At 31.3% G+C, this 22,408-nt stretch overlaps 1 protein-coding gene across 1 annotated transcript; it reads right to left on the minus strand.

Moving 5' to 3' along the window:
• Window positions 1–13,004: 13,004 nt before the first annotated feature.
• LOC110651180 (alpha-dioxygenase PIOX) lies at window positions 13,005–17,258 on the minus strand. The gene is made up of 10 exons (XM_021806429.2): window positions 17,076–17,258; window positions 16,723–16,986; window positions 16,478–16,627; window positions 15,383–15,516; window positions 14,711–14,924; window positions 14,451–14,596; window positions 14,110–14,337; window positions 13,821–14,023; window positions 13,487–13,730; window positions 13,005–13,398 (listed from the first exon to the last, which is right to left on the minus strand). Exons 1-10 carry the CDS (start codon window positions 17,196–17,198, stop codon window positions 13,173–13,175), a joined length of 1,932 nt encoding a protein of 643 aa, XP_021662121.2. The 5' UTR covers window positions 17,199–17,258; the 3' UTR covers window positions 13,005–13,172.
• Window positions 17,259–22,408: the final 5,150 nt, after the last annotated feature.

Below are 22,408 nucleotides of genomic sequence, written 5' to 3' on the forward strand. Positions count from 1 at the left end.
TAGTATATGAAATGAAATAACAATATTTTATGAACCCTTAATAGTACATAGCATGAAATAATAAAACTATAAGTGCTTAATAATACTAATTTGCCCAAAGTATACATAGACTTATCTATATAGCTTGGATGGATTGGTATACCAATTAGGGACTACAGATTGCAGTACTGCTTATAGGAATAATCATTGATAGACAATATATGTCTGATATGATTGTTCTACTGGCTTTATGCCTGCTCGTTGGCCATTGTGCCTAATATGATTTCTGGCTTTATGTCTGTCCGCTGGCCTTGTGTCTGACATGGCAGATGTATACATGATAGGCATACGGATGTCTAACTTGTATACTCCTGTGTATGTAGTCTTTATAGTCTGTCATAGATTACTTAGGCGCAAATATTAGTAATGAGTCTTAAATTTAATTAAATACCGAAAAAATCACAGTTATGAGTAATAGATTGTAAAAATTAATTGATTATATGAAGCGATCCCAGTAAATTAATATGCTCCTATAGAGTAGCTAAAGTTATGAAACAACTCATAAGTAATAAGCTTTAAAAATTAAATAATTACATGAAGAGACCACTGATATGAAATTAAGAAGACTGAAAATGGAATAAATTATTAGAAAAGATCCCGACAAGTTTAATTGCTTTCAAAGTTCAGTAAACATGTAATTGATTCCGAGTCCATGAGATATGTATCTCTATATGAAATTATACGTGAAATAATTATCCTTGATTATTCAGTTATTTTTATTTTAAATTATGCACCACTAAGCAATATGCTTAGCGCGATGGATTGTTTCCTCGTGTAGGTATTGGAGAGATTGACTAGTAGAGTCCAGATAGAGATTCTGAGCAGATCTGCACTAGTGTGAGAGTCACCTCAGCAGAGTATTTTTGGTAGGGTCCATATATATTTAGATTTTATTTTTTTGATTTCTGTACATAAGTCAAAGATATAATTCATTTTGAGACTGTAATATAAATTGCAAATTATTGTATACAAATTTTATATGAATGTTTTAAGAAAATTATATGAGCTATAATATGATATAATGCATGAAAATTGATATGAGCAACGAGATGAGGTATGTGAATATAAAATAGATATAAAATATTTTTAACAGGTAACAGTGGAACCCGCTATGCACTGAATAATATAAAAGAGACTTTGTCTAGGTCTCCACGAAAATAAGATGTGATAAACAAAAAAAAATTTCTACACGACAAGATACGATAGGGTGCTCCGACACCGAATGTAGCACACCTTGCTCGACTGCACTGCAGACGGGTGAGGGGTGTTACATTTATTGGTATCAAAGCAAAGGTTTAGGCGTTCCTAGGCATAGGTAGATAGAAAGATGTAGTATGCATAACATGCATGGGCCTTTAATTAGGAGTCGAGGTGACACTAATGCAGATCTATTTTCTCTAGTTATTTTAGGTTAAGGTATGGATCTCGGTTCACAGAAAGTCATAGATACGAAAAGGATAAGTATAGGAAAAATTTGATCTATTGGGATATACAGTGGTAACTATGCAATATTCTCGATGTTTGTGCTGTAAGCTGCAGATTATAGTACCAACGTAGGACTATTGTGTAGAGCTACGTATTTCCAATAGTACATCAAGATGAGGATATTTGCATATGATCTCTACTTTGGTATAGTTATGCCAGAACAAAGTTCTATTACTAGAAATGAGTTTGAAAATACTATGGAAAAACCGTAGGATAGAGGGAGCAAAGGAAAAAGGTTAAAGATAAGCATGTAGAGCTAGATTAAGTAAGATAGACTAAGGAGAAAGTAGAAAAGTGGAGAAACAAGGAGATGGCAGTTTCTCGACTATTTATACTGAGTAAATTTTGAGGACGAAATTTTTATTAGAGGGGGAGAATTGTAACACCCTCACTTTAGGTAGTCTGTACATTCTACTATTCAGATGACTAATGTCTCTTCGGACAGCTAGGATGTCTGGAACTACACTTAAACTAGAGTGAGGAGTCACAAGAAGGGTAAGTAAAAATCGAGAAAAATTAAAGAAAAGTAAAAGAAGCAAAGTACAACTCAATTAAATGAGCCAGGATCACGACGATGGGTGACCGTACTGGAAAGCGACTGTGAAGTCAGTTGCCTATCCCAGACCCATGGGAAACCCTGTGAAATAATTTTTGAAACTCCAGTGGAGAGTTATTGAGCCTTAGATAGCAATAGAATGCCAAGAAATTTCTCAGAGAATTTTTTAAATCAGTATAGATAATTTTAGCTCATTAAGCAAAACGAAAGGCATTTTGGTTATTTCACCTTTAGAGATGATTTTTGACCAACTTGTCCATTTAAGTAAGTGAGTTATATGAAATAAAATATGAATAAATATTGATAAAAATTTAATTAAAAATGATTAGAAAAGAAAGAAAAAGAAAATGAAGTTTAATTGAATTATTACACAAGCATTAAGTAAGAATGATGTCATTAAAATTTTTCTAACCAATCACCATTCAATAAGCATTTATAAAAGACATAAAAAGAGACAAAAATAAAGAAAAATCAGTCCATTATCTTCTTCTTCTTCAGCTGGCCGAACCAGCTCCCCTCATCTCCTCTATTTTTATTTTTTTCAAGCTTGAATCTCCTTATTCTTCACCCAAAAACCCAAAGCCTCAACACTAAAAGCAACCTTTGGATCCTCCTAGAGTGTTTGGCAGCCAAGAAAACCAAAGAAAGTGAAGTTTAAAGCTTGGAAAAATTCTACTCACAAGGTTAGTGCACTAAACAAGTTCTTTTCCTTCTTTAATCTTTGTAAGCATGCTAAATCAAGTAGAAATTGTATGAAATTAAAAGAAAACCATGAGTAAAGAGAACCTCTAAATTTTGGCAGCCATGAGAAAGTTTGAGAATTATTGGTTTTTGATGAAATTAAGTGGTTTATTTACGTTATTGATGAGTATAGATGATGGATAAAGTGATTAGTATGAGTTTGGTATGTGTATGCCATGAATTGGAAATTTGAAGGTAGGGTTTTGGTGAAAATTTGAGAATTTTATGTATGGCTTGAAATTGATGATGTTGAGATGAATTGTTGACTATTAGAAGTGTTATGAATGTGAAATGAAGTTTGGGAGTTGGGAGGATTTGAAATTGAGAGTGCTGATTTTTTTGTGCAGGTGATTTTTAAGCCATAAGTTGAATTGTGTTAGTCCAATTGGTGTGAAGCCAATTGTAGATGAAATCTAGGACAATTTGCCACATTTTTCATGAAGAAATAATGCTCAAAAACTATCCCTAACCTCTTTGAAAATTGGCTTGAATCCGGGTAACCCTAATCTGGACCTGGAAAAATAACCATATGAACAGTAATTGTTCAATTGGCCATAACTGCCTTTAGGAAGGTCAGAATGACCTGATTTTTATACCATTGGAAAGGTTAGATATAGGAGCACAAATTTCATGAAGAATACAGAATCCAGATCTGCCTCTAACCAAATCAAATTGCTAGTATAAATTAAGTTAACAAAACTGTCCAGAACTAAATTGTCCTAAAATTCTAGACTTGAACCTATCTGACCAGTTTTGGCAAAAATGTCATAACTTGGTCTACAAAATTAAAAATGCAATGAAACCAATACTAAAATTTTTTTAAGACATAATCTACAATATTGATGTTTTGACCAGAACCCAAAACCTAAGGGAACTAGGCCAAATTGTTAAAACAAGTCAGCACATTAAAACTTGGAATTTGACTAAACCACTACTTGACCCTAGAATAATATTTATAGCACATCTCCCACTAGAAAATCCCAAATAGGATGAGCCAAACTGTTCTGGAAACCTAAGAGATAGGACTTCAACTTTGATTTAGAAACTTTTCTCAAAATTTGAGTGTAAGAACCCTAAAATGTAAGGAACGTTTCTCAAAATTGGAATCCTGTAGCCACATGGTACCTGAGTCCGGGCCAGTTAATTGGTTATAACTAATTTTACAAAACTTGAAAAATTATACTTCAAAATTCTGAGTGATCATAAGACATAGGGTAACAACTTCTATGAAGAATTTAGGCCTAAAAGTAGCTGTAATATGTCCAATTAAATAGACAAAGATTTACTCCATAATCTACCTGAATCTGGACCCAGGAAGAGACCATGAACCAGTTATGGTTATTTAACCATAACTTGAGTTGTAAAATTCCAAATGACATGATTCAAAATGGAAAACAAAGATAAGATATAGAAGAACAACTTTCATGGAGGAAGTGTAGCCAAACAGTGGCCACATCTTGGCCAATTTGATAGATAAAGTCAAGGCACCAGTTCTAAACTTAAAGAAATGTTCATGAAATCATTTGATACATAAAATGTAAATTACCTAAATGGTTTATTAAACACATAAGTTATATGAAAATATGCTTGAAACCTATGTTTCCCTCATATATGAAATAATAATACTATAAATATGTATAATACATGACATAAAATAATGAGAGTGATAAATACATAAGTTATATGAATATGTACTTGGGACTCATGTTCCTATTATAAATGATTTGAATATGTACTTGGGACTTATGTTCCCATTATAATGACATGAAAATGGTATAAAGTATAGATAGTACATAAAATGAAATAACAATATTTTATAAACCCTTAATAGTACATAGCGTGAAATAATAAAACTATTAGTGCTTAGTGCTTAATAACACTAATTTGCCCAAAGTATACCTAGACTTATGTATATAGCTTGGATCGATTGGTATACCAATTAGGGACTACAGATTACAATGTTGCCTACAGGAATAATCATTGATAGACAATATATGTCTGATATGATTGTTCTACTAGCTTTATGCCTGTCTGTTGGCCATTGTGCCTGATATGATTTCTGGCTTTATGCCTACCCGCTGGCCTTGTGCCTGACATGACAAATGTATACATGATAGGCATACGGATATCTAACTTGTATACTCTCGTGTATCCAGTCTTTATAGTCTGTCATAGGTTACTTGGGCACAAATATGAGTAATGAGTCTTAAATTTAATTAAGTACCGAAAAAATAACAGATATGAGTAATAGGCTGTAAAAATTAATTGATTATATAAAGAGATCCTAGTAAATTAATATGCTCCTATGGAGCAGCTAAAGTTATGAAACGACTCATAAGTAATAAGCTTTAAAAATTAAATAATTACATGAAGAGACCACTGATATGAAATTAAGAAAACTGAAAATGGAATAAATTATTAGAAAAGATCCCGACAAGTTTAATTGCTTTCAAAGTTCAGTAAACATGTAATTGACTCAGAGTCTATGAAATATGTATCTCTATATGAAATTATACGTGAAATAATTATCCTTGATTATTCAGTTATTTTTATTTTAAATTATGCACCACTAAGCAATATGCTTAGCGCGATAGATTGTTTCCTCGCGTAGGTATTGGAGAGATTGACCAGTAGAGTCCAGACAGAGATTCTGACCATTCTGCACTAGTATGGGAGTCACCTCAGCAGAGTATTTTTGGTAGGGCCCATGTGTATGTAGATTTTGTATTTTTGATTTCTGTACATAAGTCAAAGATGTAATTCATTTTGAGACTGTAATATTAATTGCAAATTATTGTATACAAATTTTATATGAATGTATGAAGTTTATATGAATGAAATCAAATTTATTTTCTTGAGAATTATATGAGCTATGATATGATATAATGCATGAAAATTGATATGCGCAACGAGATAAGGTATGAGAATATAAAATAGATATAAAATGTTTTTAACAGGTAACAGTGGAACTCGCCATACACTGAATAAAATAAAAAAGACTCTGTCTGGGTCTCCACGAAAATAAAATGTGATAAAAAAAAATTTCTACACGACAAGACAGGATAGGGTGCTCCGACACCGAATGTAACACACCTTGCTCGACTACACTATAGATGGGTGAGGGGTGTTACAGAAATTGTCCTTGGAGAGTATATGTAAAAAAGAAACAATATGAGAAAACATATCAAATTAGTGGTATTGATGATAAACATAAGTGTTGTAGAAGTTTGACAAATAGGCAAGCAAATTCTGATTTTATAGCCCAAGAGTTTGTACAAAAGTTAAAAAGGAATATTGACTATTCAATGAAGGATATGATGGTTGATTTGAATGAGAAGTATGCACTAACAGTATGCAAGGAAGTGTGTTACAGAGCGAAAAAGAAAGCACTCAAGATTCTTAAAGGCTTACATCAAGAACATTGTGCAAGATTGAGGTCATGTTTAGTTGAATTGCAAAGAGTTGATCCAATTAGAAACTTCAAGTTAGATATCAAAGCTAATAAAAATTCCTATGTGTTTTCAGCTCTTTATGTTGGCTTTTCTGGACTGAGGAAGGGTTTTTTGGTTGAAGCAAGGCCTGTAATATGCATGGATGGATGCTTTTTGACAACTATGTTAACAAGTGCACTTTTGAGTGCTATAGGTAGGGATGGGAATGACCAAATGTTTCCCATTTCTTGGGTTGTGGTAGAGGGAGAGAATGAAGCCACTTGGTCTTGGTTTTTGAAAATTCTATTTGATGATTTGGGAATTAAAGATGGACTAGGTTTAACAATCATTAGTGACCAACAAAAGGTAATATCTTATCTTGTTTGTATTAAATTATTCTCATTTAATAATAGATTACCAATTAATTTATGCTTATAATTATGTAAGGTTTAGCAAATGCCATCAGAAATAAGGTTCCTTTTGTGGGGCACAGAAATTGTGCCAGGCACACGTAATAGCCCGGCTCACTAGTAATATTGTCCGCTCTGGGCTAAAGCCCTCACGGTTTTAAAATGCGTCACTAGGGGTTACGAACCGCCAACTTATAAACCCAACATCTCTCCTGTTTTTTGCCGATGTGGGATTTGCCTAGGGTGTTACCGCACATATACGTTAATTGGAAAAAAAAAATCACAAAGGAGAAGATTTCAAGAAAAAATTTTGGAGGGTAGTGAATGCAACTTATAAGGCTAAGTTCAATGAACAAGTTGATTCATTAAAGGAGTTGGACCCTAAAGCTATTGATGATTTTATGAAGCAAGACCCACATAGGTGAAGGAGCGGAAGCATGAAAAACACAAGTTTAGATTATTGAAATTTAAAATTTTCTTCTAGGGTCACATGCATCATGCAAGATTTATTTTTATCTATTTGATTTCAATGATAAATAGCATATTAAAACTCTTTTAATATATTTTTGGATCTATATTTTCCATTTAAGATTTTAGAATTAACAGATGAATTCATTAGAACCCTAGATTAGATCAAGAACAAGTGCACTAACCTGTTTGATGCACTGCAGTATGTTTGGCACCTTTGGGATGCATCTTTAGGATACCAGATGTTGTCCCTGTAGCTTGTCCACACTAAGATCACCAATGGCAGCCCCTTGAACAGCTTCTAAAGCTTTTCCAATCAATTAGAAAATCAAGTTTTGCCTTTTGAGAGATTACAGATGTAAACAGGACACTAGAAATGATTTCTAGTATTTTTAATTCAAGAGATTGTTGGGAAATCTCTTTGAATTGATGAGAGATGAAGAAGATGAAAGGGAGAGGTGCTATAGGGTGGCACCAATAAAACAAATAGCAGCTAGATATTTTTCTTTTCATCCTTTCCCTTATATAGCTAGGTCACCACTTAAAACCCTTGCCACATGTCACCTTCTGATTGGTTCTAGGTTTAATTGACCCAATCACATTGTGCCACTTTAATTATCTTACATGATTAAAAGACATATGGTAAGCTTACATGGTGCCACATGTCACCCTGTGAAATAACCAAAATACCCCTATATCTTAATTTTGAGTTCTTAACCCAAAATAATTATTTCTCTTCTTCTAATCAATTTATATCAAATATAAATTAATTAATTAATCTCTATTAATTAATCTCTATTAATTAATTTCTCATTAATTAGATTCATATTTAAACACTTTAAATATAAATTTAACTTATACTATATATCCAATAACCTAGATTTGGTTTCAAGCTATGTTAGGGACTTTGCAATCTAATTGCAAACCAAACCTATTTAATTAATCAATTAAACTCTTTAATTAATTAATTAAATCATATTTAATTTGGTGATTACTTGTGTATGTGTGTGACTTACTAGGCTCATCACTAATTGGCAATGAGACATGATATCAACTCTTAATATCATCATAACTCTTTCTTACCATAAATGATTTCTCTAAATCATTTTATGCACCTCATAGACCATGGTTAACATCTAGCATAGCATGCCATGGCCACCCAATTAGTAATAAGGTTTACCTTAAATGAACCTATAATCATATGTTACCATGCACTAGAATCTCTCTGTTACAAAATCCCAACTCAAGCTGGAGTTATGGTTTATGTTAAACCCCATTTGCTATGAATATTATGTTCTCTTTTAATTCCAGTTCTTGATTAAAAAGATTTTCTAATCAGAAACTCTTTTCTGATTAAATCTATCTGTCCTGGCTAGGAACTTGAAACATCAAGAACAATTAAATGAACATAGGATTTTATCCCTATTTACTTAGAGGAACAGATTCCATCTTGATCAACACCCACCTCCATATATAACTAGTAGGACCTAACACATGCCCATATACCCATACACAGTACAAGTATAAAAGCAGTATCAAACTCAAACCACCTATATAAAAGATAACTATGCTATCTCAGGTCTAAAGATTATATGCACTGATATGATTTATGACAATGCATTGATAAGAGTAAACTCCATGTGCTTATCATAAATGTCACTGGTACTCTATGTGCTTGTCATAAATGTCACTGGTTCAGCCTACTTATTATGTATAAGTGCCTATCATATTTGTTATATGGCATAAGACTCACCATTCCATCTTATTTATATCTCATATAAATAACTTGGGAACAAACATGAATACAATCTTTCTGGATAAGTCATGTCCTTATTGTGAAATATCCTCGATTGTGAATCTATTTATGATACTTTGTGCTAGAAATACTGTCATTCATATTCTTAACAACTTAAGAATAGAATTTCTAACAAAATATCAATGGACCTTTTCTATTACACATAAATATATTATGTAAACGGAAAAGTGAAAATGTCTTTTATTAATAAAATATATACAAGATACATACTTAATTATATGCTCTAGGGCATACTACTAACAATAAGTTCTGTAAGGCATTTGTGAAAACAATGCCCAAGTGTGATGCTATTACAAGTAACACGGCAGAGACATTTAATGGGTATATATGCCAACCTAGAACACTGCCATTGATCAACATGTTGGAGGGTATCAGGACCTTATTAATGGAAAGGATGTACAAGAAAACAAAAATGATGGAGAATAGTGCAAACATTGTTTGTCCAAGGATTAGAAAATATATTGAAAAGAATAAGGATGGAACAAGATTTTGTATAGTTAAGCCAGTTATGGGGAATGTATTCCAAGTGGAGTATGGTGAAGAAGGTTTTGTTTTGTCACTAGTGGACCACACATGTTCATGTAGAGCATGGAATTTAAGTGGCATTCCATGTTCTCATGCATTAGCATGCATCAATTTCATGAAGCATTATGTCAAAGATTATGTTGATGATTATTATTTGAAGGCCACTTACTTGAAGGCATATGAGTTTGCATTAGTACCTATCAATGGACATAGGAGAAGAGATCCTCATGAAGATCCAAAAGTTAAAAAAGATGAGAAGATTTATGGCCATTATGAATTGTTAAATTGTCTTCAAACTAGGCATAATAAATAGGGATGTCAAAATTTAGATCATACTCCAATTGAAAGGCCAGAGACGGTATATTATAACCTTTGTACTATTTCTTTATATATTATTACCGTGTAAATGTCGTATATTATATCATGTGTATTATTTTCTTATAGCTTCCTATAAGAAGACAAAAAAAAGGGAATCAAAATGCCATTGACCATACTTCTGGAATAGCTAAACAATCTATACATAATCATATTAATGAAGTTGGTAGCTCCTCAACCAAAGCAATGCAAAAAGAAAGGAGACAAGTATTAATTCAGTTGGCAACTTATGAGTAAAATGTACAAAATGTCAAAAAAAAAGTTACTTTTATTAATTACATTACTTTTATTATTGTCTTAAAATGTTAGAGAAGGTTATGGTGTGAGAATATTCAATGAATCTGGGAATATTTATGCAAGGGTTGAAATTTTATTAATTTTGAAAAAATTACATAACTTTTATTGATGCTATGTTTGTTAGTTTTATTAGTGACAATTTATATATGTTCAATTTGTTTAGATGCCTGGTGAGAGATTTGTTAAATTTGTAAGTGGTGGTGTGGCAGCTGGTAATGCAACAAGATCTTCAAAATCTGGAAAAAATGTTAGCCAAAGTGTTTTGTAATATCAAACAAGTGAAGCTTATTTGGTGCAACCTCAACAAAGTCAATATGTAAAATTGAATGTGCAAACTCAACAAAGTCAGAACAATGTCAATTCCAATTCTAATTTATCTTAGAAGGCTCCACTAATGTTAAGCAAATCTTCAAGGTAGACTACTAAAAGAAGGCCTGAAGTTATAATGATTGTTAGCACTTTTTGTTTTTTTTAGGATAGTTTTTTGTTCATGTGGGAATTAGTTGAAGTGTATAAACAATGTTCTATAGTTGATAAAATGTGTAGCGTTTTGTTATTGTTGACTAACCATGAAGTTGATTTTGGTATATATCCTTTTTGGTATTGATATCTGTATAGGCACAAATTGTTGATAGTGTTGACAATGGTCATAGGCTTATTTTGTACATGGTCAATATTCATTATAGGCCAAATTAGTAAACTATGGATAATGCATAGGTTATTAGCCCTAATCCACACTTTACATTTTATGCTGTTAAAAGATATATTTTGTACGTGGTTTACCCACAGATGAAATGAAAAGTGATGAATTTCAGTTCAATTTAAATGTTCTCTAATGGTTTGTTATTTCTCATTTCTTCATTGAATATATTAACATAATGTAAAATATGACTATATTAACAATCTTATACCAATACAATAGCTCTTAACTGAGTCCATGATATTTTTTTTCCTCATATTATAATTAACAAATAAAGCACAATTGATACAAAATAATAACATTCATTCATTGTTTAAAGCGAAAGTCATACAACTTAATCACCCTATCAGTACAACTAATTTCCTAAGCCAAAGCCAAACATAATTTCCTAATCTATACAAAGGGTTGATCTCTTTCCATATTTGTTTATAAGCAAATTCACACATACCATAATCACTACAAATATGAATACAACTAATTTATAGAACCTCCACTTCATTTCAACATTTTTCTTTCCTAACTTCAGCTTTTTCAGTTCTTTAAGCATAAACAAATTTTCAAGCTTGGTCTTCGCTAAATGTTCATTAGCTATTTTTGCCCTCTTTAATGATTTCTTCAACTACATGTAAACTTCCCTCTCAGCTTGCATCTTTTCCACCAACATGGCATTCAAATCATCAACCTTTTTAAATAATCCATCAAATACAACTTCCTCATGCGATGGCACATCTGGGTCAATCCATTTGGAAAAATCCATAACTAGACTCATCCTATAGTAATAGAAAAGAAGATTCAATTAATTTCAGTTCAAACTATATAAAAATCACTTTAATTATACTATATTGTTGTGTATTTACCTCCCAATTAGGACATCTCCAAAATCTTCTCCTTGGATTGCCTTTCGTCGAAGAAATATAAAGTATTGCAAGGACATCGTGTTGGCACAAGATTTGGCCACTAATCCCACTTGAACTAACTCGAATCTCTCCCCTTGCATTGCTTGCAGATGTTAAGGGTCTTGAATTTCTACCATGCCAGATCCCAGAAGCCATAGCATAAAAAAACCTAGACTTTCCTTTGTGCAAGAACCCTAGGAGAAAGAAGACTTTGATTTACAGTTTGCTTGAAGAATTCTCTATTTAAGAGAAGGAAATAGAAAGATTGCATTTTGGTTTTGCCCAAAATGTAATCGTTTTTTCAGAATCTAACCATGGTTAACTACTGTAAGCCCCATAATTAAATATTATTATTTGTTGCAAAACTGGCTACAACATATGCATCTCCAGAAGCAATTCTCTCCCCTAGCCAAGATTGAGTCTAATTTGCCAAAACATGCCAAAATTGACTAGAAAATTTTTTTTTGCCAAAATTGAAAATTCACGTAAAGTTTTGGCCAAAATTGACCATTAGGCCTATTTAAAATAGCTAAGTGGTTATTTTTTTTAGAATCACTATCAGACAAGTATTATTTAATAGAATACATTTATAACCATTTGTCTATATTTCATTGGCTTGCCATTCTATATAAAACATCCTACATAGAATCATCATTTTATTTTTATAATTTCTCATTTATAAGGGTCTAGGATCAATTAACTAATAAGTTAATTCTAATCTTTTAATTAAGGAGAAGATTTCAAGTTTCAAATATCAACTAGATGTCTTAATTGCGATTCGAGGGGAGTGTCAAAAATAGGAATTCAATAAATTTATGAGGGTAAAAAATCAACTAACTAATTTATTAGTTTTAATTAATCCAAATTTAAGTAAGTCAAATCTTCATACTTCATGTATTTTGTCTCAAACTTATTCATTCACCTCACCCTCCTAAACTAAGTGTGCATAAAAGCAGCTCTATTCGCATATACTTATAATTGAGATTTGATTATTTATATTGCAAAGTTTACCTATAATTATGTTTAATAGTTTAATTGGTAAAAGCCCTTTTGAAATAGTTTATGCCTCTCTTTGCACTTAAGTTGATTTGTTCCTCACACCCAATATAGTTATGATTTGCATATTAAAATGAAGTAAAATTTTATTTAAAATAATAAAAATTATAAATTTATTGCCAATCGTAATAATTTTATATTGAAAAATTATGAATTATATATTTTTAATAAATTAATTTTAATTAAAATTTAAATTCAAAACTTCACACTTTCAAAACAAGTATAGTATTCATATATTATTAATAGCAAAAGAATTTATAAATTTATCAATAAAATAAATTTATTTTACAACAATGGAAATTTTGGCTAATACAAATTTATTCTCCAACAACTTTATTCAGATGAAAGCAAACAAATCTTTTAGAAGCATGGCCTTTTCACTGTGGAATACGAAGATAGAGAGGGATGGGATTGTCAGCAACAGGAGGTGAGTCCCAAACAGAGAATGCACTTGCAGAGTTCATCCACTTGTTCGTCATTTCTGGGTAGTGACGATCAAGCACATCTTTTAAACTCTCTGTAGTATTCACCCATTCGAATCCCTTCTTTGTGTATGTTTCCTCATTGAAATTGCTTGTGAAGAACCTGTCAGCTTCTAGCCTCCTGCATGTGTCACCAACCCAGAATTTAGAGCTTTAATTTTTCTTTAATTATTTATGTTTATTGTTTGATTAGTTGATTAATTAATTACCTAGTTGCCAGGAGAAGGAATATGATGAAAGCAGTCTCACTAATGGCAAATCCTTTAATCTTCTTCTCTGCCATGAGGCCTACAAGAAGATCAAGTTCTTCAACATCTTCACCGTACACTTCATTTAGCACTTCAATGGCTTCTTTATCATCAGTCAAATCTTCCCATTTTGATATGGGTATCAACAGGATGGATCTGCGGAACTCATTGTACCTTGCAACATTCCTCTCCCTATCCCTATAAACTGCATCAATTTTGTCAAACAGGTTAATAATTTAATATAATATGGCGATAAATCACTTCAAAAAATAGTTAGAAACTATCAGTTTGATACCTTCAAGAGCTGGTAGGTCGACGTGATCCAACCTATCATGGCCAGTGATGTCCTGTGCAATAACATCCCTAAGCCATAGAGGGTAGTTCCAGAGCTCCAGGGCTCCACTAGCTTGGTGACCCATTGAGACCATTTGGCTCGTGAATCCAATTTTTGGTAGAGCCTCTTCTCCTTTGAGGCCTATCAGGTTTTGCATAGGAATCCTGTAAGAAAAAGAACAACAAAATGCTGTTGAATAATCGATTACATTGAAAGAGGAATGGTACAGATGTGAGAGCAGTAAACTTACTCTTCCTTTAAGGGTAGAGATTTGTTGGGGCCTGGTTCACTGGAGATGTCTCTAAGAGCAAGATGATCAGGCAGAAGTGAGTGCATCCTGTAAACACTCACAAACTCTTCAGTCAATGAATATGGAACACCATGATTATCAGGTTTCTTCAAACCAACAAGCCCTCCTAAGATGGCACCTCCAACGTGCCCAAATGTGTCCTTAAATTTCTTTCCCAGCAATCCATACCTGAAAATTTTGTAAACTTTAGGGCTAGTCTGGTGGTAGATGTATTTTTTAATGATGTACTCTTCTTACCTTTATTTTAAAAAAATAAAAAAATAGAGGCTTAATTAATTTACCAATTGGCACGCATTCCTGCCAATAATGTATCAGTTTTCAGAAGCTCCACAGTCCAATCAATGGTGTGAATCTTTGCAATTACAGCAGCTGTAACCAATCTTGCATGCCTATATAATTCTTCGTCCTTTAAATCTGGATATTCCTTCTAAAACATCAAAAAACAAAAATAAAAATTAATAACAGTCTTATGACAGTGTCTTAGTCGGAATTAATTATAAAAAAAAAAAAAAAATTAGTCAAACAACTATCAATTAGTCACCTTGAGGGCATCGCAGACTGCATTATGCTCCTTGACAAAGAGAGCCTGCAAAGTGGAGACACCAATCCAGCTATTGCGAACGTCTCCAGATAGGGCAATACCATCTTGGTCATGGAGGAGAAGGTCATCTTCTGAAATTTTGAGCTTGCCATCTTTATATGTCCTCACCTTATGTAGCCTTTCTTCGTTGCTACCATATATTGCACTTCCATCCCTTCACATGCATGCATAAACATTTTTAATCTTTAATCATATATATGATTAATTTTAATAATTATACTTTAAACCGAGGAATCAATGAGTTTTGATTTAATGGCAGAGGTGGTCAAACACTGGTTTCGAACTTGAATTAATAGTTTTAGTTCAAGGTTTTGGAAGACCAGGATAGGCCATTAAGGGTTATCCTTGATTTTGGTCCGGTTCTAATTTTGATTATGTATTTCCTATTTTGATCAAATTCAAATATTGATTTTTTTTTTTCAATTTTTTTTAGAAAGAAGAAAAAAACAATTTTTGATTAGTTTTGATCCAATTTTAATTTTGATTTAAATTAGTTCCGTTTTAATTCAAATTTGATTTGGATTTTCAGTCTATATTGAATTTAATTTCAGAACTATAAAATCTCGAGTAGTTAAAATCTAAATACTGACCAAATAATAATAATAATCTTACCACCAAGGTGTGCGGGTGTTCAATGTGCCAGTCTTGATCTCGTAGAAGCCTGTGGGAACTTGCTTTGTCTTGTAGAACTTGAAGGATTTAAGGGGACATTCACTTGCAACCTCTCTAGGAGCAGCCAGTTCAATCTGTATTTACATAAATGATACAAAATATTTTAAGCTTGAAAACCAGGCTGCAGAAATTTTCAGCAATTCAACTTCATTATTTTATTAGTCATACAGATAATTTTAAAAAAAATAGATGAATTGAGTTAGTTTAAGTAAAATTAAAGACACATAACCAAAAAGATAATTAAACAATAAAATTGTTTAAATATTTTGATTTTTTCATATGTTTGAGGAAAAAAAATCATAGTAAATAAAGTTTTAATCTGTTTGTTAATATGAAAATTCTATAATTTTGTTTGTAAATCAATCTTAACGATGGCTCTATATACTTAATCTATTATGAACCTTAAGATATAAGATATGTGATGGGACGCATTAATTAAATACCCTATTTGTCTCATTTAAATAATTTTTTGAAAATTTTACATAAAAATTAAGAAAATAATTGAATAATATTATTTTATATAAAAAAAATTAATACTTTCTTGATTTTTTAAAACCGTAAATAAAGTGAGATAAATTTTTTTTAAAATCATCTGTTACAACAAAACGGAAGAAATATATGAATCTATATATTTATGTCTTGAAAACTGATAAACCTATATGGACTACGTCTAATGGTGTAATTGTCGTAATTAATGGAAGATTGAAAATATGAAATTGATCTAAGCAACCCAATTTAATATTGAAAGACTCCCTTTTGTTACAGTAATTTAATTTAATTATTTTTCTTGATAATTATTATGAAATCTTTAATTTTAATCTCAACCGCATAAATTTAAATAAATAAATAAAATCAACATCATCATTTTTTTATTATAAAAAATATTAATTTTATTAAATAAATAAATTTCAAAAGTATAAAATTTTAAATTCAAATTCTCATTAAAATTTAATGGTTAAAAAAATAATCTAAAAAGAGAATGGTTTTAAAATAAAAAGTGGTTCATATAATTAATTGGAAAAAGCTGGGGTAGACCTGGTTGGTTTCCTCCAGGTGATCAATCCAATCATGGATCATAAACTGAATCCAAGAAGCTGCAATCATGTTGAATTGCTTTCCTGTGTCTTTAAATTTTCTCCGAGCTAGTAGTTTTGTGGCTACCACCATGGGATCTGGCTTCTTCAGCTATACAATATCATCATTATATTTATAATTATCAAATCAAATATAAGCATGATATATAGCTTAGATGTGAGGTCTTAAAATTTTTGCATATATACCTTATCTGTTTGGTTCACGGGGAGCATGTTCCGGCCAAAAAAGGTTCCTTGGCTACCAGCACCTTCATTGAAGGGATCATTGAATGTTCCGTCGGCTGTCCTGTAAGGATAATCGACGGGATTAAAGCGAACGCCGGTGGGAGTTTTCCCAACGTTCAATAAGTTGTACTCCTGGTGAAGGTGGCGGCGGATACCCAGATAAAACAGACCTAAGAACACAGGTAGCTTTGGCCATATTCCCAGCTTATCAATGGAGTGCACAATCTGCATGAAAACGTTACGTTCAAGAATGAATTAATAAACAAAGATTAAAAATCACTAGTAATGGAGAAGTAGGTAGCTAGCTTGATTACAAGGAAGAGAAAAGTGTCGATGATGGTCATCTTAGCAACAACTGCATGGAAATCTTCATGGATGTAGCGGTGCAGAAGAGGAGTTAAGAGAGATTTGAGAGATTTCATGACTAAGGAAAACATTTTTCTTTGTTAGAAACTCAAGTGTTGGGACATAGAAAGCAAAGGAATTTATAAAAAGGAATTTTGTGGATGGCCAAAAGGAATTTATAAAAAGACCAAATCAAAGTAAAAAAATATAAAATAAAATTTTTATTTATTAAGAAAAAAGGTACAATTGCTTCTTATAAAAAAAACAAAAAAGTTGCTATTGCCTTGCAAGTTGCAGGCAACAGCAGCCATAAGAATTTGCAGTTGACATGTTGTACCTTTCTCATTGTTAGGGGCCGACCCAGAAAAATTTTATTGAGGGAATCAACCATAAATAATATACCAATAAAACATTCAAATAAGTAGGGATGGGCATAGGATATTGGTAGCCACATATTTTTTGAGTCTAGAAGATTTAAGTAGAATTCTCCCTTCTTTTATATATGTAATAAAAAAATAAATTATATATAAGATTCTATAGAAGTAGCCATAAGGAGATTGATAATATCAGTAAGGTCTTTTTCAGAATCATTGTCAGAAGGAGTGGAGCAAGTATTGATAACTTCGTCCTCTTCTGATGTATTTTCAGGCTTAACCTGTAAACTTTAGGGTTGGACGGTCATTTGTGAAGGATGTGAATGTTTAATTGGCTGTTTGTCTTTCCTTTTGGGAGGTAAAGAATTTTTTTTGCCCATAGATTCAGAGGAAGAAATACTCTTACAAGGTTGATTTAGAAAAGGACTAGTTTAATATTTTTTAACAATTAAAAATTATAATAAAATTTTAATCATAAATATATAAATATAGTTTTGATTATTATATATCTTTCATAATATAAATTTTATTAATTAAATAAATAAAAGAAATAAAAATAAAGTATTATAACAAATGCTTGCATAAATTCATAGACTTAGAAGTAAATGTATAAATAAATATAAACCTAAATAGTTAGACTATATGGCATAACATAAAATCATTAAAATTAAAAAGATATAAAAAAATAGAAATTAATAAAATAACAAACTAAATATATCAGATAAAAATAAATATACATTTAATTTCATCAATCCAAAATTTACAAAAAAAAAAAAAATTGAGGCTACTAATTTTATTGGCTTGTATAGATATAAATAAAAATATTTTTTAATTTGAATAATATAAAAGATAAAAAGTTAAATGAGAGAAAAGTAAAAAAAAAAAATTATATGATACTCATAAAAGGATAAGGATAGAAAAACACAAATTGGCAAATGTCATTGATTTGAAATTACATCATAGAAAATTATTATATATTGACTTGTATTTATTTTTCAAATAACAATTATCAATCAAATTTTAACTTGTACACATAATTAAAAGTTTGAATAACTATTTTTAGTTAAATTTATATACTTATTTAATGACAATCAAACAACTTTATGTTCAATTTAAATTATTATAAATAAATTATAAATTATTAGAAGTCAATAAAAATTTTGAGAGATCAATTAATGAAAAATTAAAATTTATCCAACGTGACTCTGATGAAGCAGCCTTTAAAGAATATTGATTGGTTAGATAATTTCTGCGCATCTACAAGTTGTTGTTATTCTATTTCGGCTACGTGACTCTGCGTGCTGCATGGCTGAATGAGGCCAGGCCCGGTAGTCCGTGTTTTAGAAAAAGTCCGCGTCGTGTTGCGGTTATTATTATTATTTATTTATTTTTTAATATAATTAATAAATAAAAAAATATTTATATTAAAAATATATTTAATTTTATTTTATAATAATAATATAACTATTATACTTATAAATTATAAATAAAATTATTTTTTTAATAATTATTAAAATCATTTAATCAATTTAAAAATAAATAAAATTCAATTATTAGTTACTTATTGTTGATCCCGTGTAGCTCAAAATGAACATTGATTTTGATGATAACAAAACTCAAATAGAATCTATCTAACCCAACTTTTAAAGTGATGTGTAGATTCTTTCTCTTATTCATAAAGAATCTTTGAAGTTGCATCTAAGGAGGAAGAATACTCAAAGGTATCTCAAGACAAATTCAAAATAAGAAAGAACAAGATTATGTAAGCCAAGACTCAAAGTAAAGGTATGAAAGTCATAGAGTTAGAAATTGAGTCTTAAGACTTGTGTAAAAAGAATAGATGAAAGTTTAGTCAAATGGAGCTCAAAATTAAATTTTTTTCTTTTAATTATTTTATAAAATTCTCTCTCATCATGACCTTGGATATTACTATTGGAGTATATATAAATATATATATTTTTCTTAAGGTCTAAAATCATTTGTTTAAGATTACAATTTGAAACAGACATCTGATAAATTAGTTTGCTAGCCTGTTTGCTAAAATATTAGTTTGCTAATGTGTTTGCTAAAACATTAGTTTACTAACTAGTTTACTACTGTTGCCAAAATTTCATTAGTTTGCTAAATGATCAGAGTTGCTTATCTTCGCACAAAAAGACAAAATAACGGCTATTTCGCCTAGAACAGAGTGTATAACATTCCAAAAAGGCTTCAAACGGTTTAAAATGATTTGGGACTATAAATACACTTTCTTTACTTCATTTTACACTTGATGAAAGCTTACATTTGAACTCCAACCTTGATTTTTCATTTATTGCTTTCATTCAAGAGCTTTAAAGTCTTTGAGCTACCATTGGCAAATCAACTCATCTCTTCTTTATAGTTGTTTTTACATTGAGTGAGAGTGACTGTTAAAACATTAAGTTGCATTTAAGAGAGATTGTACAAGCACCTATTGAAGCTTGAGAGTGTAAGTGCTTGAGATAGCACTTGTCAAGGGTTCAAGTTAACTTGGTAAAAGCTTGGTGGTGAAAAAGTTGTAAAGGGCTTTTGGTCTCTTGCCTTAAAAGAGCAAATAGTGAAGAGAAGACTCAAAGAGGGTTCTTTGAGAGAGTGGATGTAGGCTAGTTAAGCCGAACCACTATAAAAATCATTGTGTTTGATCTCTCTAACCTTAATTTCTTTACTTTTGTGCAATTTAATTTTTATACATGATATTGAATGTTGATTGAATAGTTTGAGTTGATATACTTGAGGATATATCGAGTAAGTTGAAAAATTAGTTGAATATTTTGTGATGCATGTTATGTTAAAAATTGCTATAAATATTGATTAAAACTTGAATTGCAATTTAGGGACACTTTATTGAAATACATATCACTTTTATCATATACAAAGGAGCACCTAGTTGAACAAAGCCACAATTTTTCATTAGGCTACAAGCAAGGGCCGAAAAATTATTAAAGTCCAATTCACCCCCCTCTTGGACTATTTTGGGACAACAAATTGGTATCAGAGCCTGTCTCTCTTGCTTAGGGTGTTACAACCTTGGAGTGATCCATAATGGCTGGTTCATCTAGCAACACTGCCGGTATACCCGCACCACTAGCTGAAGGCTACTCAATTACTAGACCACCACTCTTCAATGGCACTAATTATTCATTTTGGAAAGTAAGAATGAGAAATTTTATACAATCTGTAGATATTGAAGCATGGAGAATTATTAAAAATGGTCCACATGTTCCTCAAAAGAATGGTCAAGGAACTACAAAAGTACCAAAACATGAAGATGAATATGATGATAATGATTGGAAGAAAATTTCTATAAATGCTAAAGCTATTAATATTTTGCATTGCTCACTTGACCTTAATGAATACAATCGTGTTTCAGGATGTCAATCTGCCAAGGAAATTTGGGATAAGCTTGAGGTCACTTATGAAGGAACTGATGTCGTCAAAGAGTCCAAAGCAAACCTCATTATCCAAGATTATGAGCTTTTCGAAATGAAGCCAGGAGAATCAATTGCTGATATGAGTACAAGGTTTACCGACCTTGTAAATCTTCTCAAAGCACTTGGTAAAAGATTTGAGGAAGCCGAACTTGTGAAGAAAATTCTAAGATCACTTCCAAAATCTTGGGAAGCAAAGACTACAGTTATCCAAGATACCAAGGATTTTAAAACATTCACTTATGATGAACTCATTGGATCTCTCATTGCACATGAGATGGTATATAAGAAAGATGAAGTTGAAAATGAGCAAAAGAAGAAGAAAAGCATTACTCTCAAGTCAAACAAGGATGAAGATAAGAAGAAAGGAGTTGCATTCAAAGTTGACTCAAGTGACAACTCAAGTGCTTCAAGTGATGATGATGATGATGAAATGGCTATGCTTGCGAGAAAATTCAAAAGAGCTTTCAAGAAGGGAGGAAGTAAATATAAAAAATTCTTGAAAAAGTATACTTCCAGGGATAAACGTTTTAAGGATTCTAAAGAAGAAGTTGTATGTTATGAGTGTCACAAACTTGGACATATCAAGCCCAAATGTCCATTACTCAAAAAGAAGAAAGGAAAAGAAGACAGGAGCAAGAAAACTATGAAAGTAGTATGGAGCAACAGTGAAGAATCTTCAAATGATGAATCAAGTGACAAGGAGACTGCTCACCTTTGTATGATGGCAGTTGAAGAGAAAGTCGAGAGTTCACAAAAGGAAGAAAAAAGTGACAATGAGGTAAACTCTTATGAACCTCCTAATGTAGAAGAACTTGAACTTGCATTTGCTAGAGTATATGATGAGTATAGAAATTACAAGAAAAAATGCACTAAAATGAATTTAGAAATTGAATCATTGAGATCACAGAATATTGCCATGTCCAATGTGTATAAAGAAAATGAATTTTACAAAGGACAAATTGCCTTGTTTAAAGAACTAGATTTAGAGTTGAAAATCTCAAAAGGAACTTGTGAAATGCTCATTGAGAAAAATAAAGTTTCTGAAGCTAAAATAGTATCTTTGACAAATGATTTGGCAAAATTTACAAAAGGAAAAGAAACTCTAGATGTACTTCTTGGAAACCAAAGAATCTCAAATGAAAAATATGGAATTGGTTTTGATGGTTTCATAAACTATGGTAAATATAAGAATCATTTCATTAAAGCATCTACATCCTCCTTGCCTAATGTCACATGTTATTATTGCAATAAAAAATGTCATATGATTAGTTCTTGTGCACTTAGGAAGGATCTTCTTAAGGTAAAGAATGTATGGGTGCCAAAGGTAACCTTACCTAAGATCACTAACCCTTAAGGACCCAAAGTTGCTTGGGTACCTAAAACTCAATGATTAAATTTCAGGTTTGTTTCAAAGGGATGAAGGAAAGTGAAAAATGGTATATAGATAGTGGTTGTTCAAAGCACATGACCGGTGAA

This window comes from Hevea brasiliensis, chromosome 18, assembly GCF_030052815.1.
Source record: "Hevea brasiliensis isolate MT/VB/25A 57/8 chromosome 18, ASM3005281v1, whole genome shotgun sequence".
NCBI lineage: Eukaryota > Viridiplantae > Streptophyta > Magnoliopsida > Malpighiales > Euphorbiaceae > Hevea > Hevea brasiliensis.